This window comes from Simochromis diagramma, unplaced genomic scaffold (genome assembly GCF_900408965.1).
Source record: "Simochromis diagramma unplaced genomic scaffold, fSimDia1.1 OVJJ01000802.1, whole genome shotgun sequence".
Lineage (NCBI taxonomy): Eukaryota > Metazoa > Chordata > Actinopteri > Cichliformes > Cichlidae > Simochromis > Simochromis diagramma.
This window is the reverse complement of record NW_024387492.1, coordinates 4,469,985-4,497,951: the sequence shown is the minus strand read 5'-3', so window position 1 is coordinate 4,497,951 and position 27,967 is coordinate 4,469,985. Positions and strand designations below refer to the sequence as shown.

Below are 27,967 nucleotides of genomic sequence, written 5' to 3'. Positions count from 1 at the left end.
AACCTTGAAGAGAAACACATAACCCTGTAATGGTAGGAATCTAACCCAAATAAACTTTCAAGATGACCTCTACACCTGTCAGGTGACCGCAATTAACCTGCAATTAGTTTACAAATTAAAAGCTCTGAAATAAAAACACAAACACAGAATTTTCACAAAGGACTTAAAATTTATAAATATTCTCTGAATCGAACATTAAATCAGTCGGGATGTTATAGAATTCTTCAGAAAAACAAACAAACAAAAAAAAATTCCAAGAGATTTTTCAGAGAGCAAGACAAAGTGACAATAATCTGATACACACATTGCTTCTCTACTCCAAAAATATCTAGACCTTTCACTATAATTTGTAACCCCACCCCCACCCAAAATATACGCCAACAATAAGCATCAATACAGACCACACAGAAAGCAGAATCTCAGGGGTTGCTCTGGGTACTTTTCTTTCTGTGGACACGCTTCCTGTGAGGCATCAGCACAGGTTACTCAGTGTGTGACCCCGCCACTGTGGACGCCACGTACAAACTTCCTGCCCTGCCTTGTTGCCATGTTAAAGAAGGATGCGACTGTGCCTGTGGGGTGCTTGGAGGAAATTCACTTGAGTAGATAGCTACACACAATCTGGCTGGAAAACGTGGGGCAGCCTCCTTGCTGAGCTTTCTTGATCTAATTTTCCAGGAAGTCTCTGCATCTCTCCTAGTACTCAAAAAAAATGGGGGCAGGAAAAGAAGGAAAAGCTGCTGAAAGGGTTTAGGATGTGGCCTTGTGACTCCTCTACATGCTTCTCCAACACCTGATTCATGCCCTCTAGGGGCCAAATATGTAACAGCACATCTGGGAGAAGGGCAAGAGTGGTCATCTGATGCAGGAGGGAGAAACTTCATTTAATCTAATAATTTTCACACAGTGCCTAATTCCTGACCCTCAGTGACTTTTGTTTCAGAGGATGAAAACTGGTCCCACTTCAGCATCCGAGGGGGATCTTCTCCTTGAAACCCAGGGGGCATTCTGTCCTGTCTCGGGTGTCCCATCAGTCTCTCCCCTAATAGGACCAATCAATAAAGCTCAGGTGACCACGTTGCCACATTCTCCCACACGGCATGTGACCTGGAAGAGTTGCCCCCCCCCCCCCCCACAATTCTTGAGGTCAGGTTGGACTTTTTTCTTTCCAGCATGTAAAGACGGGAATTCTGATAAAACACGAGCCCGTGTTTTCATGCGAGCGCTTTCTCCCCTGCCTGCTCGCGTGAGCTTCACTGTGGTCTCCACCCAATTAAAAATGATATAATTTAAAGAAAAAAAAAATCTAAATAATATTTCTATTGTTACAAATGAACAGAAATCTTTTCTATCCTGGAGCACAAAGAAAACAGGATATAGTTCATCAATTAGACACAGTATTTCCAAATAAGTTAAAATTAAATCTTAATATGTTTTACTAGATTTAAATATTTTTTTCTTACTTTAAATATAATCATTACAGATCTTGCAAAAATACTACACTGTGCATTGGCTGTCTGTTTAAAGAGTGCCCGGTGCTTCCTGGATTCAAATATCTACACTTCATTAGAAGTTGGCTGGATGGGAGATTTCCATTGGCCTATTATCTCCAACCTCAGGTCATACATCAGTCCCCATTAATTTTTTTTTTTTTTTTCCCCAATTTGGTCAAATTTCAATTAACATTTCATTGTTTTTGAAACTCACCTGAAATAAACAGAAAAATAATGCATATCCTCTCGATTAGTTACGTTCATTTTCCAAAAATAGCAAGTCTAAAAATATACTGCATACACCATCTTAGGAAACTGACATAATAAAATATCCCTAATAAGGAGAAATCGTAAAGTAGGAGAATATATCTATTTATATTACCTCTTTGAAGAATCTGGGGATTAATAGAAATAATAACAACTTAAAAGCAAAAACCTCCCAATAATCAGGATTTGATTTTTGTCTTGGGTCACGATTCGTGCGGCTCAAATAGAGAAAAAAAGTTCAGGATGGCTTTAGTGTGTCAAAACTTTTGCAGGCTTTACCCAACGTTGAAGGACGGGGCGTTTGCTGCGTGGGAAAGCAGCTGGTTACTCTTGATGCCGTTAAAGGTACACGATCACGCACTCCGCCACCACTCACAAGTAAAAAAAAAAAACGCTTGCGAGGTTAAGGCGATAGAAGAGTGTGGTCAGAAACCCGCCACAACTTACAAGTATCAAAATAGCCCACCTGCCCCTCCAAACCTCCACCCAAACGCCCTCCAGCTTGGTGCTACGTCTGCCCGCACAGTGGGTCAGGCCTCCATCCAGATGCCTATTTGAACTCTAATCACATTGACAGTGTGGATACATACATGTATATATATATACTGTATAATTATATAGGTACGTTAGAGCTGACTGACAAATCGGATGGAATGACTCGAGCGATATCCCATGATTCAACATGTCGAGCATCGGGTTATATGACAAACACGCTGGCTGGCTGACTTGACTCCTCTACTGGTTAAGTAATAGAAATACACAGTTTGCACTGACAAAAGCAGCCACGACATCCTCACGGTTTCCTTCTACAAAGGTACAAAAAAGACACACACACACACACACCCACACACAAAGAAATGATATACAGTGAGCCCCACCCCACCTGGCGTCAATATTAAGTAGCTGGAAGTTGAACGCATGTGTAGTAATTAAGGAATGGATTAGTGCAATAGAACAAGGAAGTGAGGACTAGAAGCGCTGACGGAGAGGAGTGAGGGTGGAGACGGGAATTCTGGCTTGCGTGAGACATCCTTTGGTTTATCTTGGCAGAGAGGGGGTATTGAGCTGTATCGGCGATCAGAAAAAACAATCGGGAGCTAATGTCATCCGCCTTTCTTTTGGAGAGAGGGTGCACAAATGCCAAGCGCATCACATCTAAGCTGACAAATTCATGCTTTTCTCTTTGCCGAGCGAACAGCCAACGAAACTTTTTGCTGTAAAAATGTACAAAAGATGTTCTCCACTATTTTCAGACCTTTTACTGTTTGTAAGAGAGCCACGTAGACTGAACCAAACCCTACTTCCAAGGACTGCAGGTGCACCCTGTTCTACCGCTTCAGTGTTTGATGTGGCGAGACGTAGCTGCCTGAAGCTCTCCCTGCAAGTCATAAGGCAAGTCACAGGAGTAAATGTGAAAAAGTATACACGACACCACCAAAAACCCCGTAAGGGAGCCTCTTCTTCAAGTAGCTGAGATTACAGTTTGCTTCGACATCTTTCACCACGTGTGTTTATTTTTTTAACTGGTTCGAATCTATGGCGAGACATTTTAGTGTCACTGGTCCGTACTAAACAAAGTTAAAAGAGCCCTGCTCTAGTTTGCTCGAGTCTAGTAGGGAAAGGACTGTCTCACGAACCCCGTTCAGGTGCAATCATTTTAGTTTTGCGCAGCTCATCACTTGAGATGAAAAGGTTTCGGTCAGTGTCAGGAGAAGAGAAGCTGCTTGTTTTGGTTTTGATTGCCTGAAAGCTTCCTTAAAAAAACAAAACAAAAAAACAAAAAAACATCACACATGGCGACAGTTATCCATTCACCCCGGAGTCACACTTGCTCTCCATTCTCTCTGACACGCACGCGCAGACTCATGCGGGTTCGAAATCGGGAGAAATGAGACGACACTCTCTATTAGCTGCTCCTTCACTCTCGCTGCTTGAGCACCGTTAACGCCGAGCGGACAGCGCAGGCCTGTGTTCCCCGGCAGCGCCTCTGTGCCGGACCATCCCTGAGCCACTGGCTTACAAATGGAACAAACATGATTGTTGTGCTAAGACGCTTGAGGGGAAACACAGTCCTGACAGCAGCCCAGCTCGGCCTGGCGTTCAGCAATTCTGGCAGGGAAGCGATTGGAGGCTGAAACCTCAGAGTGTGGTGGAAGCTTTTAAAAATTAAAAACAAAATCGGATCTGAAGAATGAATTATCACTCCTTTCTCTTCCAAAACCCAAACCAGAAAACATTGGTGCTCTGTCTACCACATTCCAGCTAAAGGGATCTGTGCTTCGTATTGGCCCAATAGACGACCTCACCCCATCACCACCCCCTTCCCTCTGATTCTGAGGTGCTCACTGGATAAAAACAAAACAAAACAAAACAAAAAAAGTCCCTCAGCCCCCTTCACTCCCTCTTCTTTGTGCGGGATGGGGCGGTGCTTCATTGACGATTAATTCAAAAGGTGCAACAGCCCTCCACCCTCTACTGCAGATTCTTCAAGATGCGACCGTAACGAAAATCGTAGACGTGCCGGCAGAGATACACCAACTCGGGGTCGACGTCTGTGGGCACACAGCGGTGGGAAGGAGGGGCAAAGTCGGGGCGGCAGGGCACCATACTGGCACTGCCAGGCGGGGCACCTTCAGCACGCCGCTTCACCAAGGCACAAAATCTAGGAAGGGAGAGGAAAATTAATTAAAAGGCAACTTTCCTGCTTCTCCGCCTTCATTTTCTTCTTTTCACAAAGGTTATCACGGTAAGTGTTCATGTTCCTGCAAATTCATTAACAGTTGTAGTGTCACCAGTGTGTGATTTAAAAAAAAAGCTTCCACGTGTCGTCAAAGCTGAGCTGTTCATTTCAAACTTCAAACCTTGTGAAAAGACTTTTTCTTCTAGCAACAATTACCGTGTTCGTTACTTACCTACAGTACTGGGCTAGTGGGAGAACATAGCATCTGTCTTCTATGCAGGCCACGCTATTTTCATCCTGATGCCGAGAGGCGAAAATCTCATTCTGAAATCAACAGTAGGTGTGAAGAGTCACATCTCTGTTAAGCGTTTCCTATTGTGCTCGGCGAATAATGACGAAATTACACTTTTGTACTAAGAGCACAGTGGGAACTATAATTGTTCATTAACAACAGGATTTTGCCTTTTTGTTTCTACCTTATGTACTGCCAAAGACACACACACAAAATCCTGCTCTGTTCAACACGTGCCATTGTAAAAAGAACATTTCTAGAAGTAAAATCGTTTATCTTTCCTGTTCTTGGCTTGTGCACGTCTGAGGTCAGAGAGATATCATTTTTGGGCTTTGTGGTCAGACTGAAGAGCAAACTAACTATCCACAGTTTCAGGGCAGAGCAGCGACAGGCCGTTTTGTTCGCCTCCTCATTGCACATAATTTTCTTACACATGTTGCACGAGCACAAACTGTTCCATCGATAAAAACTGCATTATCTTTAAACAAAGTGATAAAAATTAAATAAAGAATAAATTTCATGGCTGCGGTGGTGTGCAAAAGTCTTGGGTCACCCTTCAAGAAGAAACAGACTTTCTTATCATTTTTTTAAAGTGGTCTTGAGCAACAGTTCGAGGCTTTCTAAGGATCTTTCAAAGTTTTCTTTGCTTTTTCACTCACTTTCAGTCCAGTCCTTGTACCTGACCATTTTCAGTAAATGATTAAGGTTTTTTTGTTTGTTCACACTGACCTGTGAATGATTCAAGCATAAAAAAGACACCTAACTCAAGGGATGAGCCTGTCTCGAGTCTGCACATAGCAGACAACTTAGAGAAGCACCAATTTTAACATTAGGCACTCGTTTACTAACAACCTGCTGCAAAAAAACATCATTTGTTTCAATTTCTTTATCCGAATCAAAAGACGCCAAAGATAAGACAGCTGTAAAACTGTATTTTTGCACCAACATGATTATTCCCAAAGAGCTATTAGCTGAACATGTGACACATGTCAGAATGGTGTGTAGTATGCCTTTAAAAGATTTGAGGAAACTGGACATGTATCTGAAAGCCAGGTCCTTAAAAACTGGAAAAAGACCAGACTCAGGACCCGAGAGATACATCTGGCCCTTCGGTTTTGGGGATCTTGTCATAAATGATGGAATTATGAACAGAAATCTACCATACAATACTATCTGGATTGGTAACTGTTTCTTTTTTCCATGACAATGATCCCAAACACGCTGCTAATGCAGTAAAACCATACACAGTGGAACACTGTCAGTCATGGATTGGCCTCCCCAGAGCCCAGAGCTAAACATTACTGAAGCAGTGTGGGATCACTGTGACAGAGTACAGAGAATAAAATCAGCCAACATCCAAAGAAGAACTCTGAATGTCCTTCAAGAAACCTGAACTATTATCCTTGCAAATATTTCAATAAACTGCTGCACCAATGTCCCATTTTCTTAGCTTAATATATAGAAACGAATAGTGGCTCAAGACTTTTGCACAGTGCTATACTTTATATATTTTGACTTCATCTATTCTTACACACAACACATAAGCGCACACACACACACTTCATGATGTCATTTTTTTCCTTAGAGGATACTGATTACGTAATCCTTCGCTAATGGAGTAAATCAAATAAAGTGTTTTTATTTGATGAATGTTGATTGTACCTTCTCTTGTCTAACATACACACAGATCTGTGCTGTTACTGTTTGTCTGCACAAACATCTTGGCTCCAAATCTCTGCCTCACCTCACAGTGTGTGCTGGGATCTCTGCCTCCCTGTGTGTGCTCAGGTCGGTAGTACCAGAAAAGACTCATCATCAGCTCTCCTGAGGGATCACATTAAGACACACACACACACAGAGGTAAACAATCTTGGCCATATGTTCCTCCGGTCATCCATCAATACACATGCACCACTGTATCGCATCATAATCTCCCCCCTTCTCCTGATCTTTTTTTACCTGTTTTGGGGTCCTCCCACAGCGCTGATATCTTGGCAACATATGGGAGGGATTTCTTCCTGGGGCCTGATCGTAGCAGCACAGAGTCTCTCACACGTATCACTTCACCGTCCCTCTCGACTCCTTCGTAACATTGCCGCAGGGCCGTCTCATCCTCTCCCTGAGACACACACGAGCGCGCAAACACAATAAGGAAAGATATAATTCTCATTATAAAGACAAAAAGGAATCTGTCACACAAAGCTGTATGGTCAAAACACAATTAACTTTTCCCTCAAGAGACAATTTCTTTGTCCTTGTGGAAGGCAGTGGTGTTGATGCTAAGGTTTCCACTGGTCAGGTATTTGGAATAGAGAAGGTTTTCCTTCGTTCAAGAAGCTCTCTAATATGCTGATCATCTTCATCGTACAGAGATGGACTCTCAAAAAACCTACCGCGATGAAGACCTCCCTCTCTGTGGGCATTCCAACAGGTAGCCAGCCATTAGTGGCACGTCTGCGGCTGACCCTCTTTTGTTTGGTGCTGCTGAGGCTTGGCACAGATGGCGACTCCTTTGTCGATAGCTGTGCGCGGCCCACGGACAGAGAGTCAGCGGAGGGCTTGGTGCTCTTTGGGCACTCCTTGGCTAGCTTTAGCCTAGCCTGGGGCTGGTCTCGTCCAGACAGGTGGTTCAGTAGGTGGGGTTTAGTCTGCGTGGAAGTGGGCACGCTGGACAGAGGGCAGCTGGACATGGGCATGGTGGGGGGAACCAGAAGGGAAGGGTTGTGATCACCCTGAGGGGAGGGGTAACCCTCTGAAACAAAAAGGTGACAGTAACGATAAGCAAAGGAACTTCTGAACCCCATCAAATGGTAGATGACACAGCTGGCTACTTATCTTTAGCATAAGCCACATGACCCTTAAATTATATATACACACACATAATTTAAGGTTCATGTGGCTCATGCTAGATAGATAGATATATACGGTGGAACCCCGACTTACGAATACCCCGTTTCACGAAAAATTCAAATTACAAAGGGACTGAACGGCAATATTTCTGTAGTAACGAAATCCGCTGGCTCTGATTGGCTGAGCCTACAATACCCACAAAGCCATCAATCATGTGACAACCCCTCGGCTTCCGTACTAGCGCTTCGCTGTTTCACTTGAATGACGTATTGTTGTTCTAGTTAGCAATTAGCCTATAGCCTATCGTTCAGCATTGCCTTACTCAAAACGCGCAATGGGTGCTTCGACTTACGAAAATTTTCGACTTACGAAAGATCCTCAGGAACGAATTAATTTCGTAAGTCGGGGTTCCACTGTATATATATATATATAGATATATATAGATATTTTTTTTTCTGCTTAAAAGTAACCTGCTTCTTTTATCAGTCTAGCTACGTACATAACACATGACACATTGTAACCGAAAACTTTACAATAAGCCTAAAGCTCCTTAGCCACACACATCTAAAGCAGTTACCTCATTCTGCAGGCAATTTAAAAGCTCATGGCAAAAGACAAAAAAGGACTACATAAAACAGAAAGGCTCCACTTGCTTGATTTCACAATTGGCTTGAGGCATATCATTTATCAACAAAGGACTCTTCAGAGTCTTTAAGTAATAGCTTTATGTCTAACTATTGGAATAAAGGTTTCTTTTATAAAGGCTAAAAAACAGCTAAATCAAAGAAGTGTTATCACAAAAGAACTTGCCATCATTGTGAGCAAATCCTCAAGTGGCCTCAGAAAACCACTTAAGACGGTGATAATTAATAATCAGCAATTAATACTGAACATTTATGAAACCAAATCTTGGGGAATGAGGGTCAATCCACTCACCTGTTTTGATATTGTGCGTGCATCCACTGCATCCTGTGCTAAAAGAGCAACCCCTGCTGGTAACAGGAGCCATCGCTCTGTAGGTATACCCACTAATCCCGCAGGCGTCACCGTAACAGGGTGAAGCCACAGAATTGCAGTAGGCGGGGTGGGCTAGTCCCGATGTATGTGACACCTGCTGCCCCAGCAGCTTGGAGCCGCTCATTCGGCTAGGGCACAAACTAGATGGGGGCAAGTTAAGAGGTCGCGGGGCCATGGTGGCTGAAGTTGTTCCAGTGTGTGTGGGGTGGGCGATGTGTACGTAATAGCTGGAGAAGCAATGGTCGGCGGTGCAGAGGCAGGGGTGAGGGCTCAGGGTGAGCGCTGTGTGTGGTAGGGAATGTGTCAGCGATGGTGAGGTTACTAGGCACTCGCGCTTCACAGGGCTCATGGCTGAGTTAAGTGGCTGATCGTCTGATTCTCCATAGGGTTGCTGGCCTAAAAAGAAGGCCAAGCCGTGACAGTAGTCCATTGAGCGCTCTGCAGGAAAGCAGTAGTACGGGCTCAGCTCAGTCTCCAGCTGTTCCTCTTTCACTTTCTTCAGTGGGTATGCTAGCATACTGCGTGACTGGTAGCCCGGTTTTGTCAGTCGATGGGTGCAGCCACCCGTTTCCCACTCCACCTTTGGCTCAAAGCCTGCCTTCTTGCAAGCTGTGCAGCCACTGTGCAGGGGAGGGATCTTTTTCCCCTTCTGCTTTTGTGTGCGTCCCTTGTGCTGAAGTTTGGCCCTCGAGTGCGACTTTTGGGTCGGGCCCACGACGGGAGCCTTGCAGTCTGAAGTAACAGTAGCTGTGGGTGCAGCCTTTGCTCTTTGTTTACTGGTAGCAGAGGAACTGGTTAGCTTCAGCAGGGCTGCGGCATTAAGTCCAGCCAACCGTCTGGGTGCAGGAGCGTCAAGGCACTCCTGACTCATCCCCAAACTTTCATCCCCTCGGCTAACTTTGGCCCTCTTGGCAGGCTTAGAGCTTTGGTACGCTTCAAGTTCATGAGATGTGGAGCCTTTAGTGTTGGTCCCTCGCAAAGCCTTAAGACCTCCGCAGACACCACCTCTCACTGGATCTGCATCCAGGAAAGCCCCTGCATTTATGGGTTCCTCCTGTCTCTTGGCCTGTTTGGCTGCTGGTTGGGGATCAGTGGCTCTTTCTAGTAGCAGGCTGTTTACCGCCTCAGCATTGAGAGAAGCCAGTCTCCGCTTGCGTGGCTGAAAGACTCCCAACCGAATACTCTTGCTATAACTTCCACTGCATGATTTTAATTTGTTTTTTGGTGACGACTTCTCCTCTTTTCCGTCACTGCTTTTCCTTTTTTTGGACTTGGATTTGTGAGATAATCGTCCGCGGCCATCCTTTCCTTTCCTTTCCTTAGACCTCTGCTTTTCACGAATGTTTTCCTCCAGTCGGGTCAGGAGGACATGGCAGCTGAGTCCTTCACTTTCTGAATTCCCAGCCCTCCCTCGCAAAGGGTACATTTTCCTGTCCCGTTTCTTGACGTGCCTCCGGTCCACCTTTCTTTTCTGCTCTGATCTTTCTGTTCTTTCCCTCTTGTCATTCATCCTCTTGGCCATGTTTCTGTCTTTTTTGGTGACCTCGCTTATCTTCTTTGTCCTGCCAAATCGCAGTGTGCGCTCAGGCCAGGCGCCGCCCATGGCACCACCATGTGGCCAAAGGCAGCTGTTGTCCCACCACTCTGGACTTTGGTTGTGCCCAAGGGAACCCTTCTGCCTTGCGTGAGTCATCACATGCTTGTCTATGTGGCCTAGAGAGAAGAGATGAACAAGTGGTCAAAACTCTACTTTTGTGCTGATTTTCTACTCTCAACCAACCCCTGGCCTTAACTCAGTAAGGGTTAGTCGTAGGGTGTCGTAGTATTTTAACCACTTTCTAAACAAGAATATGTTTTAAACAAAGTCTTATAAAGTATTGTGCAAGTCTTAAGCCTTTCCTCTGTTATATTATGCAGGAGAATTGGAAATAGCTGAAACAATTTATACGAACATGAACAAATCTGGTACAAACACCTTTATTCTTCAACATAAGCTAAACTCTCTTAGGCAAGCTTTCTTATGGTTTCTTCAGACTTCTTCTTGAAGGATGTTCAAAACTCTTGTTTGGCTGTGTTCCATGTGCTTTTCAAATCCAGGTATGCTTTAACTTCACTGGCAGTGTGTTTGGGATCATTGTCATGCTGAAAAAAAGCCATTTCCAATCAGATGGTATTGCATGGTGGATTCAAATCTGATGATACTTCTTCTACATTCATAATTCCTTTTGAAAATTTTGACAAAATTCCCCAAACCATTGGCTGAAATTCAGCCCCAAACCATGACAGAGACTCCACTGTGTACTGACGGCTATAAACAGCAGAGTTATTATAGTTTGTATTTTCTAATTAGGTTTGATTTTTATTTCGTTTTGATTTTTGCTTTTAATTCGGTTTAGTTTCAGCTAGTTCCCAGAGTGAGTTTCCTCATTTGAGTTTAATTTTCGTTGTGTTACAATGTTTCGTTTTAGCTTAGTTTCTATTAGTTTCAGTGTTAATTTTAGTGTTATTATTATTGTATTGAGGGTATATGGTAAAGGCAAGATTTAGGAAACTCAGAAACAGTATTATATTAAAAACACTGAATAAAAACAAGCCTCACAGTCTTCGCAGAAATCCAAAGTTCCAATAAATACATCCATCAAAGCCTCATAAGGCAAGTTTTGATTAAAGCTTTACCAACCTAACAAATACCAAAACTAGGGATATTTCCTTTTTATTTTCCTTTTTTTTTAGTTACTTTTCACTAAATAAATTCAGTTTGTTTTAATTATTTTCAAATGTCTATTTTTTATTTTTATTTTAGTTAGCAAATGTTTTTCACATCTGGTTTTAGTTAACTCACTGCTGTACCTCTCTCCTGAACTCCTCTGTACATATTGATTTGGGCCAAAAATTTTACATTTGGATTCCTCACTCTGTGAGACCTGTTACCACTTGGATAACATGACACAAGAACTTTAGTCTTCTCTGTTTCCCTCCTTTAAGAACAGCATCTTGACAGCTACCCTTGCACTGACATCATTTCTGATGAGGCTTCAGTGAACAGTAGATGGGATAAACTGAAGGGCCACTGAATCACCTCTCAGGTCCTGTGTCAGCTCTTTCTTTCCTGCTTTCTTAAGGGCACGACCTCCATCTACTGTAGACACATTTGCCACTTTTTATTTTGCCCACCACTTGTCCAGTTTCCTCAAACACACTGCACTTTTTAGCCAATAGCTCTTTGGGAATCACCTTGTTGATTTGAAAATACAATTTTATGCCTGTCAAACTGTGATATCTTTGGCACTTCAGCTACTGGGAACAAATTATGCATTTCTGCAATAGGCGGCTAGTAACAAAGTGCCTAAAAGTACAATTTAAAATTGGTTCTTTGCCAAGTTGTTATGTGTAGACACAACACGGGTTAGGGTGTCTTTTTTAAGCTTGAATGATTCATAGGTCAGTGTTAAGAGGCTAACAAAACTTTCTCTGAAAATGGTCAGGACTGGACTGAAAATGAGTGGTGAAACAGTCAATGTCCAAAAAAAAAACCTTGCGAAAGGCCAGGTTTAAAAAAAAAATGACAAGGAAGTCTGGCTCTCCTTTAAGGGCAGCCCAAGACTTTTCCACAGTACTTTACATGCTTTTCCATTTCGGCAAAAAATCCATACAAAAGGGCAAGTGCTACCATAACGCTATCTTTGCCCAACAATATAGAGGTTACTAGTGACATGGTGGATATTGGGAGGTAGCTCACAATATAAAAAAGACTTCCCTGTCAACAGTAATTCAAATCATTTACCAAAAAAACTTTAACTGGATCCATAGAGATCTATTTCAGCCCTTGAGTTCTGCCACATTGCGTTGTCAGACCAGGCAGTGTTATGTTGTGTAGTAGGGATGACACTGAGACCAAAGATTACTTCAAATGTTTTCAACAGTCATAACTTAAGACGAGACAAAGCTAGACAGGATATATAAAAAAAAAAAAAGAACCAAAAAACCCAGCAGAAGTCAACAAGCCACACACAAAACAAAGATACCGACTATCTTGCATAAGCCCTCAGCTTAGATTTAAATCCAACATCTGATTCAATACATAAAGAAACTTAATGATGAATAGATTCAGCTGAACGGTTTTGTAATCAGATCATATGGCGAGCTGCAGCTTTTGTGCGTGTGCCTGGGATCTTCTCATTATGACGGGTTTGTGTCGCACTGGAGAAACTGATGCACTGTGCCATTCATTCACTGTGCTCATTGCCTTATCACCGCATGTACACACAGCAGGCAAGCAGCAGCTTGTTAAGGCCAATTGTTTAGTCTGCAGTGTTTAGTCTGGCAGGAAAATGTCAAAAAATAATCTTTGACCACAATAAGTGCAAGTGAGAGAAAAATAAGGCAAATAAACTGAAGCCCATTTAAATGTGACACTTTTAGCCGTTTTAAATTGGATGGTTTCCAGCTTCCCATTACTTTTCTAAGCGCCCGTGTTATGTAAAGAAAGAGAATCTTTCCATCTGCAATACAACACAATATGCGATGATTCCCAAAGCCCACCGTGAAATCATTTAACAATTAAACCTAATTAGCATCAGCCAGAAAGTGTTTGCGCAAAACGCTCCCTGCGCTCAGTGTAAAACTGCAACACAAACAAGCAGAGAATGACTCACACACTGTATGTTTGCGTTTTAAAATAATGCCCGTACAGAGATCATTACTTTTCCTTTTTAGTGTTCGGGGAAAAGGTAAAGATGCACGATCGTGTACCACCTAATGAGCCGGGTTAAACTTTTAAAGACCAATATCTCCATTTAATAACCCCGCAGACACATTCTGCACCACGAGGAAAAGAAACCAAGACACAATTAGAAGTTTTCCATCATTGGGCGTTCTTTTTTGTTAATCAAATAAAGGTTTTCTTTTTCCCGACCCACAGGAGCTTCTTGTCCTACACCATATTTTCCATAATTAGCTATAATCGGATAATGAAATCCTCCTTAATGACGATTGATACGCATATTTACAGCTGCTGCTCGTCTCTCCATTCTCCTCCCTTTAAAAGGTGCAAGGATACTGGCTTTAAAGTTTAAACATTTCCCCAAATGAGCTTTAGATCAGAATGATTCTATTGGGTACCCGCAGTATCATCAGAGTTAAGCTATTAAATGTTTTCCCCAGTTTATTCTACATGGAGCCAAACAGGCATCTGTTCAGATGAGTGTGCCTGCGCGAGGCGGCGAGAGGCCTGATGGTTGATGCAGATTTCTCTGCGGTGCGGAAACGTTCGAGGCCAGAAACTTCTATCCCAATAGATGACTCGCTAACAGTAGGAACCCGACAAGATTCTTCTAACATGTTGGATTTTGTCGGCCACAATCTGACTGGGCTTGCGCAGCCTCAAGGCGGTCCAACACTCCAGCGTGCAAGAGATCCTGGCAGTATCAAATCCGATTTTAGCTCAAGGGCTAACGAAAACTGAAGACAACTTTCTGACTCGGTGATTAATGTGACATTAGAGGAGTTTAAAACATTTCCATGTTACACTCCTCACAAAGAGCTTTTATGTCTTGATAAAAGTTAAAAACCATGGGCGCGATAAGCTCAGATATGGCTTGTGTTTGTCTTCCCAGTCTTTGCTTTGCCAACGGTTGCTTTACTTCAGGCTGAGCTTATCAGACAAGATGTAATCGGTTTAATGGTGTTACCTTGCTGGCTGAACCAGAAATTCAATACCTGAAAGACAAACTTCAAATCTAAAATTTGGTGGTGCTGTTACTTCATATTTGATTTGCTTTCAAGATTTTAAAAAATTGTTAAGTGTCACTAAACCTGTTAGAATGAACGATCTGTCGGAGTCCAGATTAAAAGCAAAGCATTTATCCTGATTCTGCAATTTTTCCATCGGATGTGGGGTCACTGCTGAGAGCTGTAGGTGTGGAGACGCTGCAAGGACTAACCTGCTTCATATTATCTTGTGCAGCAGCCTTCTGGCAGAACGGCAATTTGGTTCTTTAAACACAGTTAGGTCCGGTGATCCGCAGGAAGTAATTTCACATCTGCTGGGAGATCAATGACCCGGCACGCCATCTCTAATTGGTTATAAACAGATCATAAGATCCTCTCAGCAATTATACAGAGAACACACCAGGATCCTTTTTTTTTTTTCGTTTAATGATGAGACATGCATGATTTCTCAGGACTCTTGTGGCTCTGGGTGTAAAAGAGCAAACCAGATGGCTTTTTTTGTAATGATGATTAAACAGCATCAAGCTACACAACTGATATCGAGTCAATAAGTGTGAGATATGCGTTGGCCTCCAACGTCAACCGTTATTAATAAACACAAAGCAGACAAAAGCCTAAACGGCAAACAGCAAAGCGTGTTAACGCTGAGCTTTAAAGTTCACTTCTCAATTTCCTGGAGCACAAATGCGAAGCAGTGCAACTGCCTCGCCGTATGACTTTGTTAATCCTAACACAAACCCAATCACAGGTGAAAAGCTGAGACCAGCTTTCAGAATACGACGTGAAATCTGATAACTCGCCACAAGATCACACCAACCTGACTCAAGGTTAAAATCAAAGTGGATCTCAGTGTGATGAAAGACCAGAAAAAAGGAGCTCATCTGTGGGAGTAACACCATTCTTTACCCTCGATGTAAACATAAACTATCAATGACTAAATAGTTAAATACTACTAAAACAATATGATGCAATTGTAAACAGATACAAGTGTCTGTTAGTATAAGCTCCTGTGATACATACAGCTGGGCATGAACAGTTAATAAATGTTTCAAGAGCAATAACAGTATAAGATCATTAATAAATAACTATTATAGGATATTTATATGTTGGATTATTGCTGCTTCACAGTTTGCTATAAAGTATTCATGAGCATGTTGAGCAGATTTCTGAGGAGTCTGATTGGCTGGGAACATTAACTTTTAGCAACCAGTTTAACTAAACACCTTCTTTTCTCTGTGTATATTATTTGACAAGTCAAATGCCTTAATAATGACTTAAATAATAATTACAGCTGTGAGGCCGGTAGCTCGAGTCTAAGGATCTGAGCTGTGAAGGGGTAAAAAAAAAAAGAGAGAGAGAGAAGACCGCAGGCAGAGGAACTACAACCAAAGTTGAGAGTGTAAAAGTGAGGAAGTGAGAGAAGAAAAGAGAGACATCTCTTCTGTGAGGGGGGGGGCAGTCTGTACAAGTGTAAAAAGGACAGCAGAAAGCCTCGCTGTTCTGTTCTACAGACTGACAGCAATCTAAGAAAATCTCTTCATGAAAATCTTTAAACTTGTCAGGATTATAACAACTAGTCCAGCCTTACAAACCCCAGCCTGTGCGGCTTGATGTTGCCAAGCAACTCAGACAGAAATTCAGCAGCGCTGGGAGTAATTACGGCGTTTAAAATAGAAAATCCAAATTAGCTATACGTGTAAATAAATGAATAATATTTATAGTTGGATTACATGGCATTTTATGTGTTAGTGGCAATGCTAAAAGCCTCTGAAGTGTGCCCTTCAAGTGTACACTTGAGAATAACTGTCATGCGCTATGAAAGCTAGCCAAAGCATCACTTTTTTATCCCTAAGGGCCTGAGACAGGGGTGGGCAATTAATTTCCCCCAAGGGGCCACATGACAAACTGGGACTGTTGTGGAGGTCCACACCAAAAAGCTTGCAAAGGCATAAAAATATTATTCAGCTGAGCTCAGTTCGGCTTATTATTGGTGTGTGTGGAGGAAATTGTATCCGTTACCTTGGCAAAAGCAAAAACAAAAAAACTAATGAAACCTTGAGTGACCATCTATTTAACTATCCTGCAATATCTTGAAAAATCTTTGTTTTTTCTGGCCCAGAAAAAGTGTGACTGACCCTTTTGCACTAAAGGCAGTTCACGCTGTGTTACACAAATCTATTTCCAGCCACTTGAAAATCTGCCCATTGTTAAAACTGTTAAAAAGTCATTTTATTTCAGTTCGAGAATTTTTTTTCCCACCCTTAGCTGTAGCAAAACCTTCTTTGGGGGATGCCCTGAAATTTCTGCTGGAAAAAACACACCACAAACATAACAGAGGAAATACAGCACTAAATAAAAAAAGAAAGCTAGATAATCAAGCTTTTAAGACCAGTTAGTGATTAACTTTAGCACAATAATATTTTTGCAGCACAATAAATGAAAGAACCGAACACTGGAAAGGAGAAAAGTTCAAGCACTCTTCCCTTCTTCCCCTGAAACTAACTCTTGGATAAATTAAATTCAAAAAATATTACACTCCTCTTAAAACTCACGCTCCAAACATTTCCGACAGTCCCCCTTTTTTCCACCTTTGCAATGAAATACTTCAAAATTCTCGCCTCTTCAAATTCAGGGGAAAGAAATCACCTCGTTTTGGATGAGCAACTCAAAGCTCAAGTCAAAACAAGGACACTAAAAAGGTCAAAGAAACATTGCATTACAGCCGCCCAATAAGGCAACACCAGATAGGACACACCTTGCAGATCACTTGGTTACCACAGTTGTGCTGGGCACGTTCATAAAGGGCTCATCAGCCTGCATCAAAACCTGTAATTACACCTCTCTCTTTTATTTAAAAAAAATGCTCTTGCCTTGAACTTTTAGGCAGAGCCACAAAACCCCACAGAGCACCCATCAAAAATAAATAACCAGCTGGGTAAGGTGGCTGCTGGGATCAGACTGAGAGCTTCTTATTTTACATTTTCCGTGTCGGGGCCGGTGGTGACGGGCAGGTTCAACACGAGGCGCTGACATGATGGGGTTTTTTTTAGGGGGGGTTGGGGGTTGTTGTTTCAAGAAGAGATAAAAGCCTGAGAGAATCTGAAACATTGCGTTACTGTTTTGGCTTTCTTCCGAGACAGTCGGAGCTTTAACACCATTGGCAGGGATGTCGAGGGCGGATTGCTAGATATGCATGCCTGGATAGATTTGTAATAAGTGCGTTAATATATATATATATATATATAAATTTATATACAGTGGCCGTGGAATACAGTATGATGGGATACAGTACAGCCTGACGTAGCTGCCCATCTGAAGTAGCCAGCCAGGCTCTAAATACGGGTTGAGGAAGGGAGGGGAGTGGAGGGGGGGTTGCTACCAGAACACACAAACACACACACCAAGCAAAAATAAAGGGCAGTCACCCCTCCTGATCACATTTTCTGACCGGATTCCCGATCAGCGACGCGGTGGCTGTTCCCGATCCCAGTCCTAGCTGAGAGCTGTGAGGTTATGGCACGTAGCAGCAGCCCCGTGTGTCGCTTCTGGTGCACGAAGCGAAAAAAAAAAATAATTAAAAAAAAGGCTTCTGCGCTCCTTCTCTGGACGGCTGGGCAGTCGGAACACAACTTCAAACATTCACAGCCAGATAGCACCCCCTCCCCAAAAAATACATGTGTTTAAAAAAAAAAGATCGAGGTGGTAACTTACGGCTCGCCGCCACGCTTCCTCCAGCAGAGCCGGGAACCGTCGAACAAATCTGCGGGGAAGGACGGACAAACGGACGGATAGTCGGGGAAGAGCGAGCGGGTGGGGGTGTGGGAGGGCTGGGGAGGGGAGGAGAGACGGAGCCGGACTGGTGCGATGGCAGAGCTCCGTAACTGGGAGAGCTGGGTAGGAGTGAAGCGGAGAGAAGAGAGAGGGGACGTTCAGTGGCGCTGCCTGTGAGATGTGTGCGTGCTCTTCCTGGTTGGGTTTCCACCGATTGGCAGAAAGTTAATCTGAACCAGTTCCCATACGGACCAGCCTCGCTCGCCGCCACCCCCCCTCTCCCCTCCTTCTTCTCCCATGACGGACAAACATGCAGAAAACTAAATAACTGCAGTACGCGAGGTAACTTGGGTCCATTACATAAAACACACAATGAAAAGCGATGGACGTTAGGCTACTGCCGCCCCCCTCCTTCCTCCCCACTATACCACCGCGCGGAGCCTCACCCCTGTCATCTTATCGTGACCAAAACACGCCAGACTGTTAAAATACGTCCAGAGACATTTCTCGTGAAGATTGAACAAGGACGTGGCCATGAGTCAACAGTGTTCCATGTGGTGGATGTGAGATATGAGGTTTAACTGAGGTTCTTTAAGTTATGGAGATGTAAAGGGGATTAAACCCGTCTAAAGCTCAATTTAATTCCCGACTTTTTTGTATTAAAGCAGTTTTTTATTAACATGCGGGCTTATAAGGTTCAAAGTTAAACTCCACTTTGTCTACACAAAAATACATCTTTAAATCAAGCTCATGCAGGACCTTCATTTTTCATTTAATTGTCCATAAAGAGCTGAGACCAGAGAAGCCAATTAGACTGCAGTGGGTAACACCCATCTACCTTCTCCATAAGTTTGAAAACTTCAGAAAGTGAGGGGTACCCTCTCTGCTTTTTTGCCCCATCTCTGTCCCTGCTGTCATGGGGGAAAAGGGCAAAAACCAGAGAAACAAACAACCAAGGCACCAAACACACACCTGAATCCTAACAACACAAATCTGGGTGATTGAGGATGTTTGTTTTTTTTTTATCTGTTTTTCCACCTTTTTCAGCTACTTTTCTCCCTGGTTATCAAATTTGTTTTTTTAGTAAGCATCCATAGAGCAAACACATCTCTTCTGCAGTCCTTTGTGAAACTCAGCAGTTGAAATGGTTGCACAAGGGTTGAATAATATAAAAGTACAACACCTGATCAGTCTGCATCTGGTGCACCGATATAGCCTCTTTACACTCACCCTGATGTGTATGTCTTTAAAACTGCAGGGGGAAAATCAGGCACGCTCCAAACGGGAGGTCCGAAGCTCAAACGGTGCTAACTGTTCCACCCACATGTTTCTTCACTTCTAGGAAAATTTAAGCAAACTCCACCATGCACAGTTACGGATCCAACTACAAGCACATATACTGTCATTTGCAGACAAATTATTGGAATACTCTAAAATCTAAAATCTAAAAACTGAGACATTTATATTTGAACTGACTGATATGTAGATGTGTTACCAGTGTAAGCTAAACTGTTAGATCAAACCAAGGTCATCACATGAACACATGAGCTAGTGCATTTTTAAAAAGTGCAGCAGCAGGTTTTCACATAAAGCTAATCTCTAGTAGTGTAAATACTTATTTCATTATTATTTATGGATCCACTGCCCCCCCCCCCCAAAATTAAAATTAAAATTAATTAATTAATTAATTGCTATATTTAAAGTAAGCTTGTCTGCTGATGAGCTTATACTTTATGTGTAAATTTAAATAATTTAACTATAGCTGGGAATTAAACTACACAATTAAAATGTTTTTTAATTATTTTTCCTTTCATCACAGCCTCAAAAATTATATCTGCTGCTCCCTAGCCCCTTTCAGATATTTCAATTATCACGACACACTTTTATTAAAAAAGCAGGCTCTTCATTTTTCTATTAATTTAACGAGTGTTTGACTGCTTAAAAACATAGTTCATCTATTGTTATTTTATCTGTCTGTACAGAGTGTCTGCTGGTGTGTTTTTATCCTTCCACTGAGGCTCCAGAAAGCTTAAAAAACTGTTGAATTATTTTTTTTATTTTTTATTTTTGGTTATGCAATCTGAAAGAATCAGAACCTGACATAAGAGCACCTGCTTTGCTACTTATTACAAACAACATACTTATTTAATGGCAAGAAATGGTAATGAAAGGCTGAAAGAGGCTGAATCACACACACATACACACAGCAAGAGCTGAATACAAAGTTATTACATCAATTGAAACCCTCTACAGGAAGCCTGTCACAGGCCAGTCTTTCCATTGCTGTAGAAAAGTCGAGTCAAGTGGCCGTCACATTGCCCAACATCAGATAATCAATACCTCAACTTTTCAAGAGAGGCTTATCCAATCAGATGCATTGTTCTTTAAAAAACTAATCAGGTATCATTTGTCAGGAAGACAATTTGCATTTTCTAAAAGCCACTTGTGGAGAGTGAAGATTTGATTTGGAAATACCGCTCGGACACAGAAGTAAAACCTAAGAAGGTTGGTATTGATTGGTTCACCGGAGGGAAAAAACAGCACGATCATCCACTGGAGACTATATTCAAACACTTTCTGTTTAAAAGTAAGTAAAGTAACTTTGAGTTATTTTTAAATCACTTTTAGAGACAAGAAACAGTCACTAAGTGCTTTACAGGGGTAAATCGATTAAAGAAAGTAAACACAAAGAAGCAGAAAAGGTTAGTTATTGGTCTCCTTTTGGAAAATGGAAGCTGTGGTCACCCTAGGTTTACTAAAAATCAACTAAATTCTAACTGGGTGGTTTTTTCAGCAAACAATAAAGCAGGAAAATGCCAAGAGAAACCTGCAGCTCCTTTACTGCATAATCATATCCACAGGAATTGGAAGCAGCGGAAGGATTCAATACCCAAGGCCGGCATTCTGCAAGAACAGCGTGCAGGTATGTGTTCTAGTTGGGTGCCATTTAATTTCACCATTTTTATAGCAATGAATCAAATGCATCCTCCAGAGCAGCAAATGAGAACGCACCATGAAGGATTTAACCACTAGCTAGAGCAATTGATAATATTAGCTGGACATGTCTTTAAGGGACTGTGGGAGAGCAGAGCAGAGCTAAAAAGAAAAGTCAGTACTGGACATCCAACAGGTGGCCAGATACGTCTTACATTATGAATTAACCAAGTTGAAAAACTTTTTAAATCAGGCACCCAATTGAATCACGGATCTCATAGAGGCAGACAGCTGCACACACTGATCCTTGAACCCATTATTACTTCAAAAAGAAAAGCTCACTCCAAATATGTGACCCCAATTTGAGTATGCAGTTAAGAAAATTAATAGATGGACACAATATAGCCAAAAAAGCCATTTAGGACTATTTATTAACAATGATGAACAAATGGACCAAATAACGATCGGATGCCGCTTTTACCATGGCGACAGCACTTCTCCAGATCAAATGTTAAAATTGTCTTAGATTTTAAGGATCAAATCAAGCAGAGTTCAAAGATGAAGAAGCTGAAAAGGCAGAATTTGTGAAGAGTGTCACTTCAAAGTTACAGTTTTGGTTTGCTCGCTCTCTCGTTCCTTTGAACATATAATATCTACCAGTCAGAGTGGCTTATGAAGACATAGCAAGCTGCACTACCGGCAGCTATTACAAATGTACCTGAAACTGTAAACAGACACATCCTTTTGTCAAAACACTTGGCGAAAAAAATAAAAATTCTAGTTTAAAACCATCAGACTTAATGTTTTATTATGCACACTGGTTCAACGTCAGTTACCCTTACAGCCGAGTGCAGAAAGCAGATTTAGTCGGTGCTCGGTGGTTCAGTAAACAGAATCAAAAGAGCTCGTTTGAGTCCGTTTCACTGCGGTTCTTTTCATTGTATTGGTGAGCCTCAAGCACAGAGATGGAGGCCAATTATTGAGCCAACCCAGCAAACTACTTCATCTTTTTACTCTGACTGTAAGAACAGTGGGTGGTGATTTTTGTTCTGTTGGTTTTTTTGTTTGGTTTTTTTCTCATGAAGAAAAGCAAAGCTGGTCAGACGCACGAGGAAACAAACCCCAGTCCTTACGGTCCAACGTGGATCTAAGTGTTAGCTACTCCAAAGGCCTGCACACAATTCAATTCAATTTGTTTTATGTAGCGCCAAATCACAACAGCAGTCCCCTCAAGGTGTTTTATATCGTAAGAACACACACTGATACAGCGAAAACCCCAACAATCAGACAACTTTCTGAGCAAGCACTTGGTGACAGTGGGAAGGAAAAACTCCCTTTAAACAGAAAGAAACTCCCAGGAAAACCAGGCACAGTGAGGGGCAGTGTTGCCAGTTTGGGGGTGAGGGATGGGAGACAGGACAAAAGACACAGATATTAGTAATACCTAACGATTAAATGCAGGCTGGTGTATAAACACCAAACATAAAAAAAATAAAATAAAAAAAAAACACTGGGAAGCCCCCAGCAGCCTAGGACTACTCCCTATAACCGAGGGAGGGTTCAGGGTCACCTGATCCCGTCCTAAAAAAAAAGAAACATTTTAAGCCTAATGATAAACACACACATACACAATTCAACTTGTTGAGTCATTAAAATTTCATACAGATGGCAGGCATAAAAGTGTCAGAATGACTGGACGCAGAGAGTGGCGGGGCACTGAAAATTAATTCAACGATTAGGGCAGGGCTTCTGTCGTAAAAACGCCAACATGGGTTAATTATTAAATTAAGCACTAACCGTAAAAGGGTGGCGCCACGCATATTAACACTTGCAATAATGGGCATTAATGGGGTAGAAAAGAGTCCAGCAGATGCGATTAATCTAACACAGCATATAGGTAAAAGGGTTCCTTCAGGACAACGACAGCAAATGAGCATAAACAAGCCTCTCCCAATGAAACCGAGCAACCGTGACAGTAATCTGGCTTGTCATTGGAAGGCGCTCCTGTGTATAACTACTCAGACGGCAGCCAGTGTAAACACATATGGGCACACAAAGTATTTGACTGTCACACTCAAATGAAATTCAATTTACAGCCATTAACAAAGGTCAGGACCAAAAAAACAAAACAAAAGAAAAAAGATACACACAGGGATTTTCAGAGACTGTTTGAGCCCTCTGTTTTTGCAGCATCACAGTTTACACTTCCCTAGTCGAGTCCAATCACACTTCAGTGCAAGTAAGAACTGGATATTGTAAACATATGACATAAAAAGCTGAGGTCCTCTATATAAAAAGTAAAAGGCACATAAGTAGTACATGCAAAGTAAAAGTACTCGGTCCCTGTGGCTATTATCACAGTTCTAGTTTTTCCAGTTATAGCCGGTCAAGGTGGAGCTACTGTTTTGCAGTTGTATACACAGGCAGGTATTTTTATTATTATTAGTATTATTTATTTATTTTTACAGAATATCCTCCTTTGAAAGGGTTATAAGTGAAAAGAGTGATGAGTCATCACATGATTCATGGGAGAAGGTGTGTGTTCTGTGACGCAAATTTGATTTTGTTTCCCCCCCATAACCTTTGTTTACGTCTAAAACGTTTGATCGTTTTTCTTCTCTGGCCTCAAACAGTCATTTAAATAAAACCACCCGAGAGGCTTTTGTTACTCACAGTCATCAGTCGTCAGACACTTTAACAGGATGCGAGCTTTTGTGTTAAAAATGTTAAGATTACAAAATTGTTTTTCTTTTTACATAAACCTTTTTTAATTGTTTTAAACTGTATTTAGTTACTTTCTACCACGGTGTAATGTAACTAACTGGAACTATGTAAAGATTTGTGGATTCATGCTTTTTGATGTTGAACCAGTGCCACGTCTATGCGCACACATACACACACCACATTATGTGGGTATCATAAATGCCCGAGGGTCACCATAAAAGGCACATGATCATCAGTAACCATACTCACAATGGTCACTTGTTTTATTGCAGATAATGTCCAAATCACACTATTATAAGCCATGGAGGATACATGCTTTGGCTCAAAATATAGACATAAATCAGCAGAAATGAATGGGGTGATTAACACGCTTGCCTAACATCCAAAAGATCCCAGATTTGAGACTAGGTGGACACGCAAACCCATGGGAGGGTTGTGTCAGACCTGCTTTTCGACCTCTTGTGAACAAGGGAGCAGCTGAAACAAGTTTTAAACTTCCTTATGTTTTGTGGCTGCTCTGCTGCTGCGATGCACACACAGACCTGTCTATAGGAGGTTATTACTGAGGAACACCGTTAATCCAATCCAGATTTCACTTCAGCTCCTTTAACTGGACCTGAAGTTGTTGCTTACAGGTGTTTGTAGGGTTCTGAGTTCATTAAATACCTGCACCTCCACAGCAGTAGGGTCGGTACGTGCATCCACAGAGTGCGAGTTTCAACAGAGGAGACTTCACTGCAGTTATTAATTATCACAGACGCAGAGATGGGATCGCTCAGGAACTAACAGTAAGTCACAGCCTGTTCTTTTCACCACCTCACACAGCTGAGCCTTCACACCGGGGTCACAGTTTCACAGTTCAATCAGCTGTTACACACCGGCTGGCCTTCGAGCCTGAGCTCCATCACAGCTGTCTGAACATTTCTTATTCTACGTGTAAAGTCTGGTCGTTTCAGTAAAAACAGAAAGAAAAAAATATTATTCTTGTCAAGCTTGATTTAATTTCTTTAACATTTTTATGCCTTTTTATCTGATAAAATGTATCAACAGGTAGCCTAGAAACAATGAAGCTTTTAGAGTATCACGAGTTGCAGTAATTGGATAAATTATCATTACACATGGACAGAATCTTTAGTCTTTCTGAAATCAATTAATAAATAAACAACGGCTTGAGACAACTCTGTTGAACAGCGCAGGAAAATAAAAATAATGCCCAAAGTATTTGAAACGATTAGAACGACTGATTGATGACACACAGCGCTGGAATAAAAATCAATAGAAACAAGCACAGATGGTTTAATTATCCAAAAAATAATATATAGTGCTACTCCAAAACGATTCCAACAGTGAGTATTTTATTGATAATTAAAGCAATAGATTTGTATGCTGGCAGAAATCCATTGCTAATTCACAGCGGATTGCCTTTATGGCTCAGTTATTAGTCCTGCATGGCTATTTAATGACAGGTCTAGGTGCGAGTCATTAAAAAGACTTCCTTATTAAATTTCATGACATTTATGATTGCTAAGTGAAGCGTGGGGCACTGTCTGCTGGATCAAAGGGAAAGAGTGGTAAAGTGATCCGGCAGGCTGAAGAATGAGTGCTGAGGAAACTCCAATAGATTAATGATCAACTACAATAAACCAGTGTGGCCTGGCAGCACAGCACACTGCAGGACAGGCTCACAGACGAACCTGAAAAAAATTAGACCCGGCAGAAAACAGGATGCATTTATGATGGTGTGAACAAGGGAAAGAAACACAGAGGCTAAAGGTCACTCGTGGTGTACACCAAGCCTAAACGAGCAAGCAGTGGAGAAACTTCTCCACCGACTGATTCAATAAAACCTGCATTTCCTCTGACAAGCCAACGTGGTATTATTTAGATTAGTAAGTGACCAACAGAGATAAAAAGTGATTACCTCAGCTAAACTTAGCTACACTCTTACTCCATAACGAGCTTGTAAAATATACTCATTTACTTGGTTTTGTGACTTATTTTGCTTATTTGTCTCAGCAGCTCCAGCAAAAGGCAATTCACCTTTAAACTTTTCAGATGATTTCATTTACACAGCTTTATTTTTTATTTCTTTTAAATAAGTTTAACTGCATTCATCTCAGTGGAGCCCTTGGTTGGTGAATGCACAAGCTGAATTTTTAAAGTAGCTCCACCTCACACAGCCACAGTATTAACTTGCAAACAGTAAACACTTCTGTATGTTTTTAATAGAAGTGGAAGCTTGAAAGCAATAAAGTTGTCTTTTTACATGTAGTTCTGGTGCTCAGGTGACTGAATAAGGACGTGCTAGGCACCACTCAAATATGCTTAGTGAGCTGTATAATCAATACTGAGGAGGATTTGGAGTTCTAGTACATCATCATTACACACAGCAGTTTCTAGATTGTTTGGTTAAATACTAGAATTTGCTTAAACCCAGTCAATCAGTGTTCTTTCTTATTCTTCTTATCCCAAACGGTCCCCAACACTGCTGGAGATCAATCACCGACAGCATGAGCCTCCGGAGGGGGGTTTCGTCTATGACATAATTTATTATGAGCCCATTGCCCTAACTGGCAAACTGTGATGTGGGTTAATTGTCGGAGCAATTACGACCCCTCGTCATTAAAAACCAAATTATTACTATTATTTTATTTTTATTTTTCTCTTGATTTTGATTGCAGCTGATGAACCGTTTACTTCGAGAAGCTCGTTAAAAACAGGTCCAGCGTGAATCACGCGCACGCGAGAGCACGTCGCAATAAGAGAGAGAGCGAGATGAAAAAAAAAAAAAGCCTCGAGACTTAAAGTTTGCAAGCAGTCGTGCGCGCGCAGCCACACCGAGTGACGGCCAGGTGTGTCCATCTGCGCATCCTTCCACATGATCACAATATTAGCGAGCTCGCGGGCCGCCGTGTCCCTCTCTCTGACCTTGTTTCAACGGGTTCACAACAGCACTATTACCAGTCGGTGTTACACTTTTGATGGGTGCTCCCCTTGTACCCCCAGCTCTGTAGCTGGAGGTGGAAGGGGAGAAAAGGGGGAGAAAATTGGGAGTTGAGGGGGGGGGGGGGGGCTACGCTAACACACATTATACACGGCCAGTACCGACCGAGTACCACTCCCTGTGAATATCTCCTCCATCATCATGGCCATTATCTACCTCTGCAACGTCCTCCAGACATGACTTTAAAAAACGGGGGACTCACAAAAAGAGCAAAGCTGCCCATGTAACCTCTACTCTGCCTGAATAAAAACACACACACACACACACACAGAGAAAGAGAAACGATAGTATGGAGCAGCCGTCACTTACCGTAACCTAGGTCCTCTGTAGCAGGGACTACCTCGTCTAAAAAACAAAATTTTAAAAAGATTCGCTGGTGTGAGGACCACTTCTTCTTCCTCTTTTTCTTTTTTTCCCCCCAAATCGCTAGGTAAGACAAGTCAGCCTCATCCGAGTGGCGAACCGATGCAGATCAAGTGGAGGAAATGAGCACGAATATCGCCGATGTTTCTCCACTCGAAGGAACTCCTTAAAAAAAATACGGCGAGAAGAGAGAAAATAAGAGGGGAGAACGAGGCAAACAACTCTCTTCTCGCAAGAAGAGACTGCACTCTTTTCCGAGAGACTAGCTGGCTTTGCTCTGGCTGTTTTTCTTATCCCATTCACTCTCCCGACGGCAGCACGGCAGCAAACCTCGAGAATTGGCGTTTCAACAGCCCGCACACACGTCGTCTGTGTCCGTCCCTTTGGCGTTAACAACGCGCACAGCCCGAACAACAACTAGCAGCACAAAACACAACACCACACCACACCACACGACTGACTGACTGCAGCGCTGACAGACTGGGTGGGCTGCACCCCCCCTTCTCCGTCCTCTCCCCTCCCTCCGCGCAAATTGAAGAAATCCTCAGCAACAACAAAAAAAGTCTCCCCGCGTTCGTTTAAATCGTAAGTGACAAATATGGTTTACATAACGACCACAAGAACATCCTCATCCTACTTTCCGTGCCGAAGCATGTGATAGCAACATGCCTTTTAAAGAGGTATCCACGCGGCTGTCTCGCTGGATCCGCCCCTTAACTTTCTTGGAAGGATGCGCTGTGGGGTTAATTGGACGCGATGATGGGCGTCACAGTGTGCATGAAAGCACCTGCACACAAGCCACTGTGCTACAGAGTGGGGTTCAGGGCAGAAAACAGAAGCAA

At 42.3% G+C, this 27,967-nt stretch overlaps 1 protein-coding gene across 2 annotated transcripts; it reads right to left on the bottom strand.

Annotated features, from left to right (window-relative positions):
* Positions 1-1,658: 1,658 nt before the first annotated feature.
* On the bottom strand, positions 1,659-27,814 carry LOC120725022 (bromo adjacent homology domain-containing 1 protein). 2 transcript variants are annotated; one of them, XM_040017628.1, is made up of 7 exons: positions 18,041-27,814; positions 8,519-10,312; positions 7,126-7,484; positions 6,692-6,851; positions 6,477-6,556; positions 4,673-4,764; positions 1,659-4,422 (listed from the first exon to the last, which is right to left on the bottom strand). In XM_040017628.1, exons 2-7 carry the CDS (start codon positions 10,290-10,292, stop codon positions 4,233-4,235), a joined length of 2,655 nt encoding a protein of 884 aa, XP_039873562.1. In that variant the 5' UTR covers positions 10,293-10,312; positions 18,041-27,814; the 3' UTR covers positions 1,659-4,232. The 2 variants fall into 2 exon arrangements, with proteins under 2 accessions (XP_039873562.1, XP_039873563.1); XM_040017629.1 differs by having other exon boundaries at positions 27,072-27,814.
* Positions 27,815-27,967: the final 153 nt, after the last annotated feature.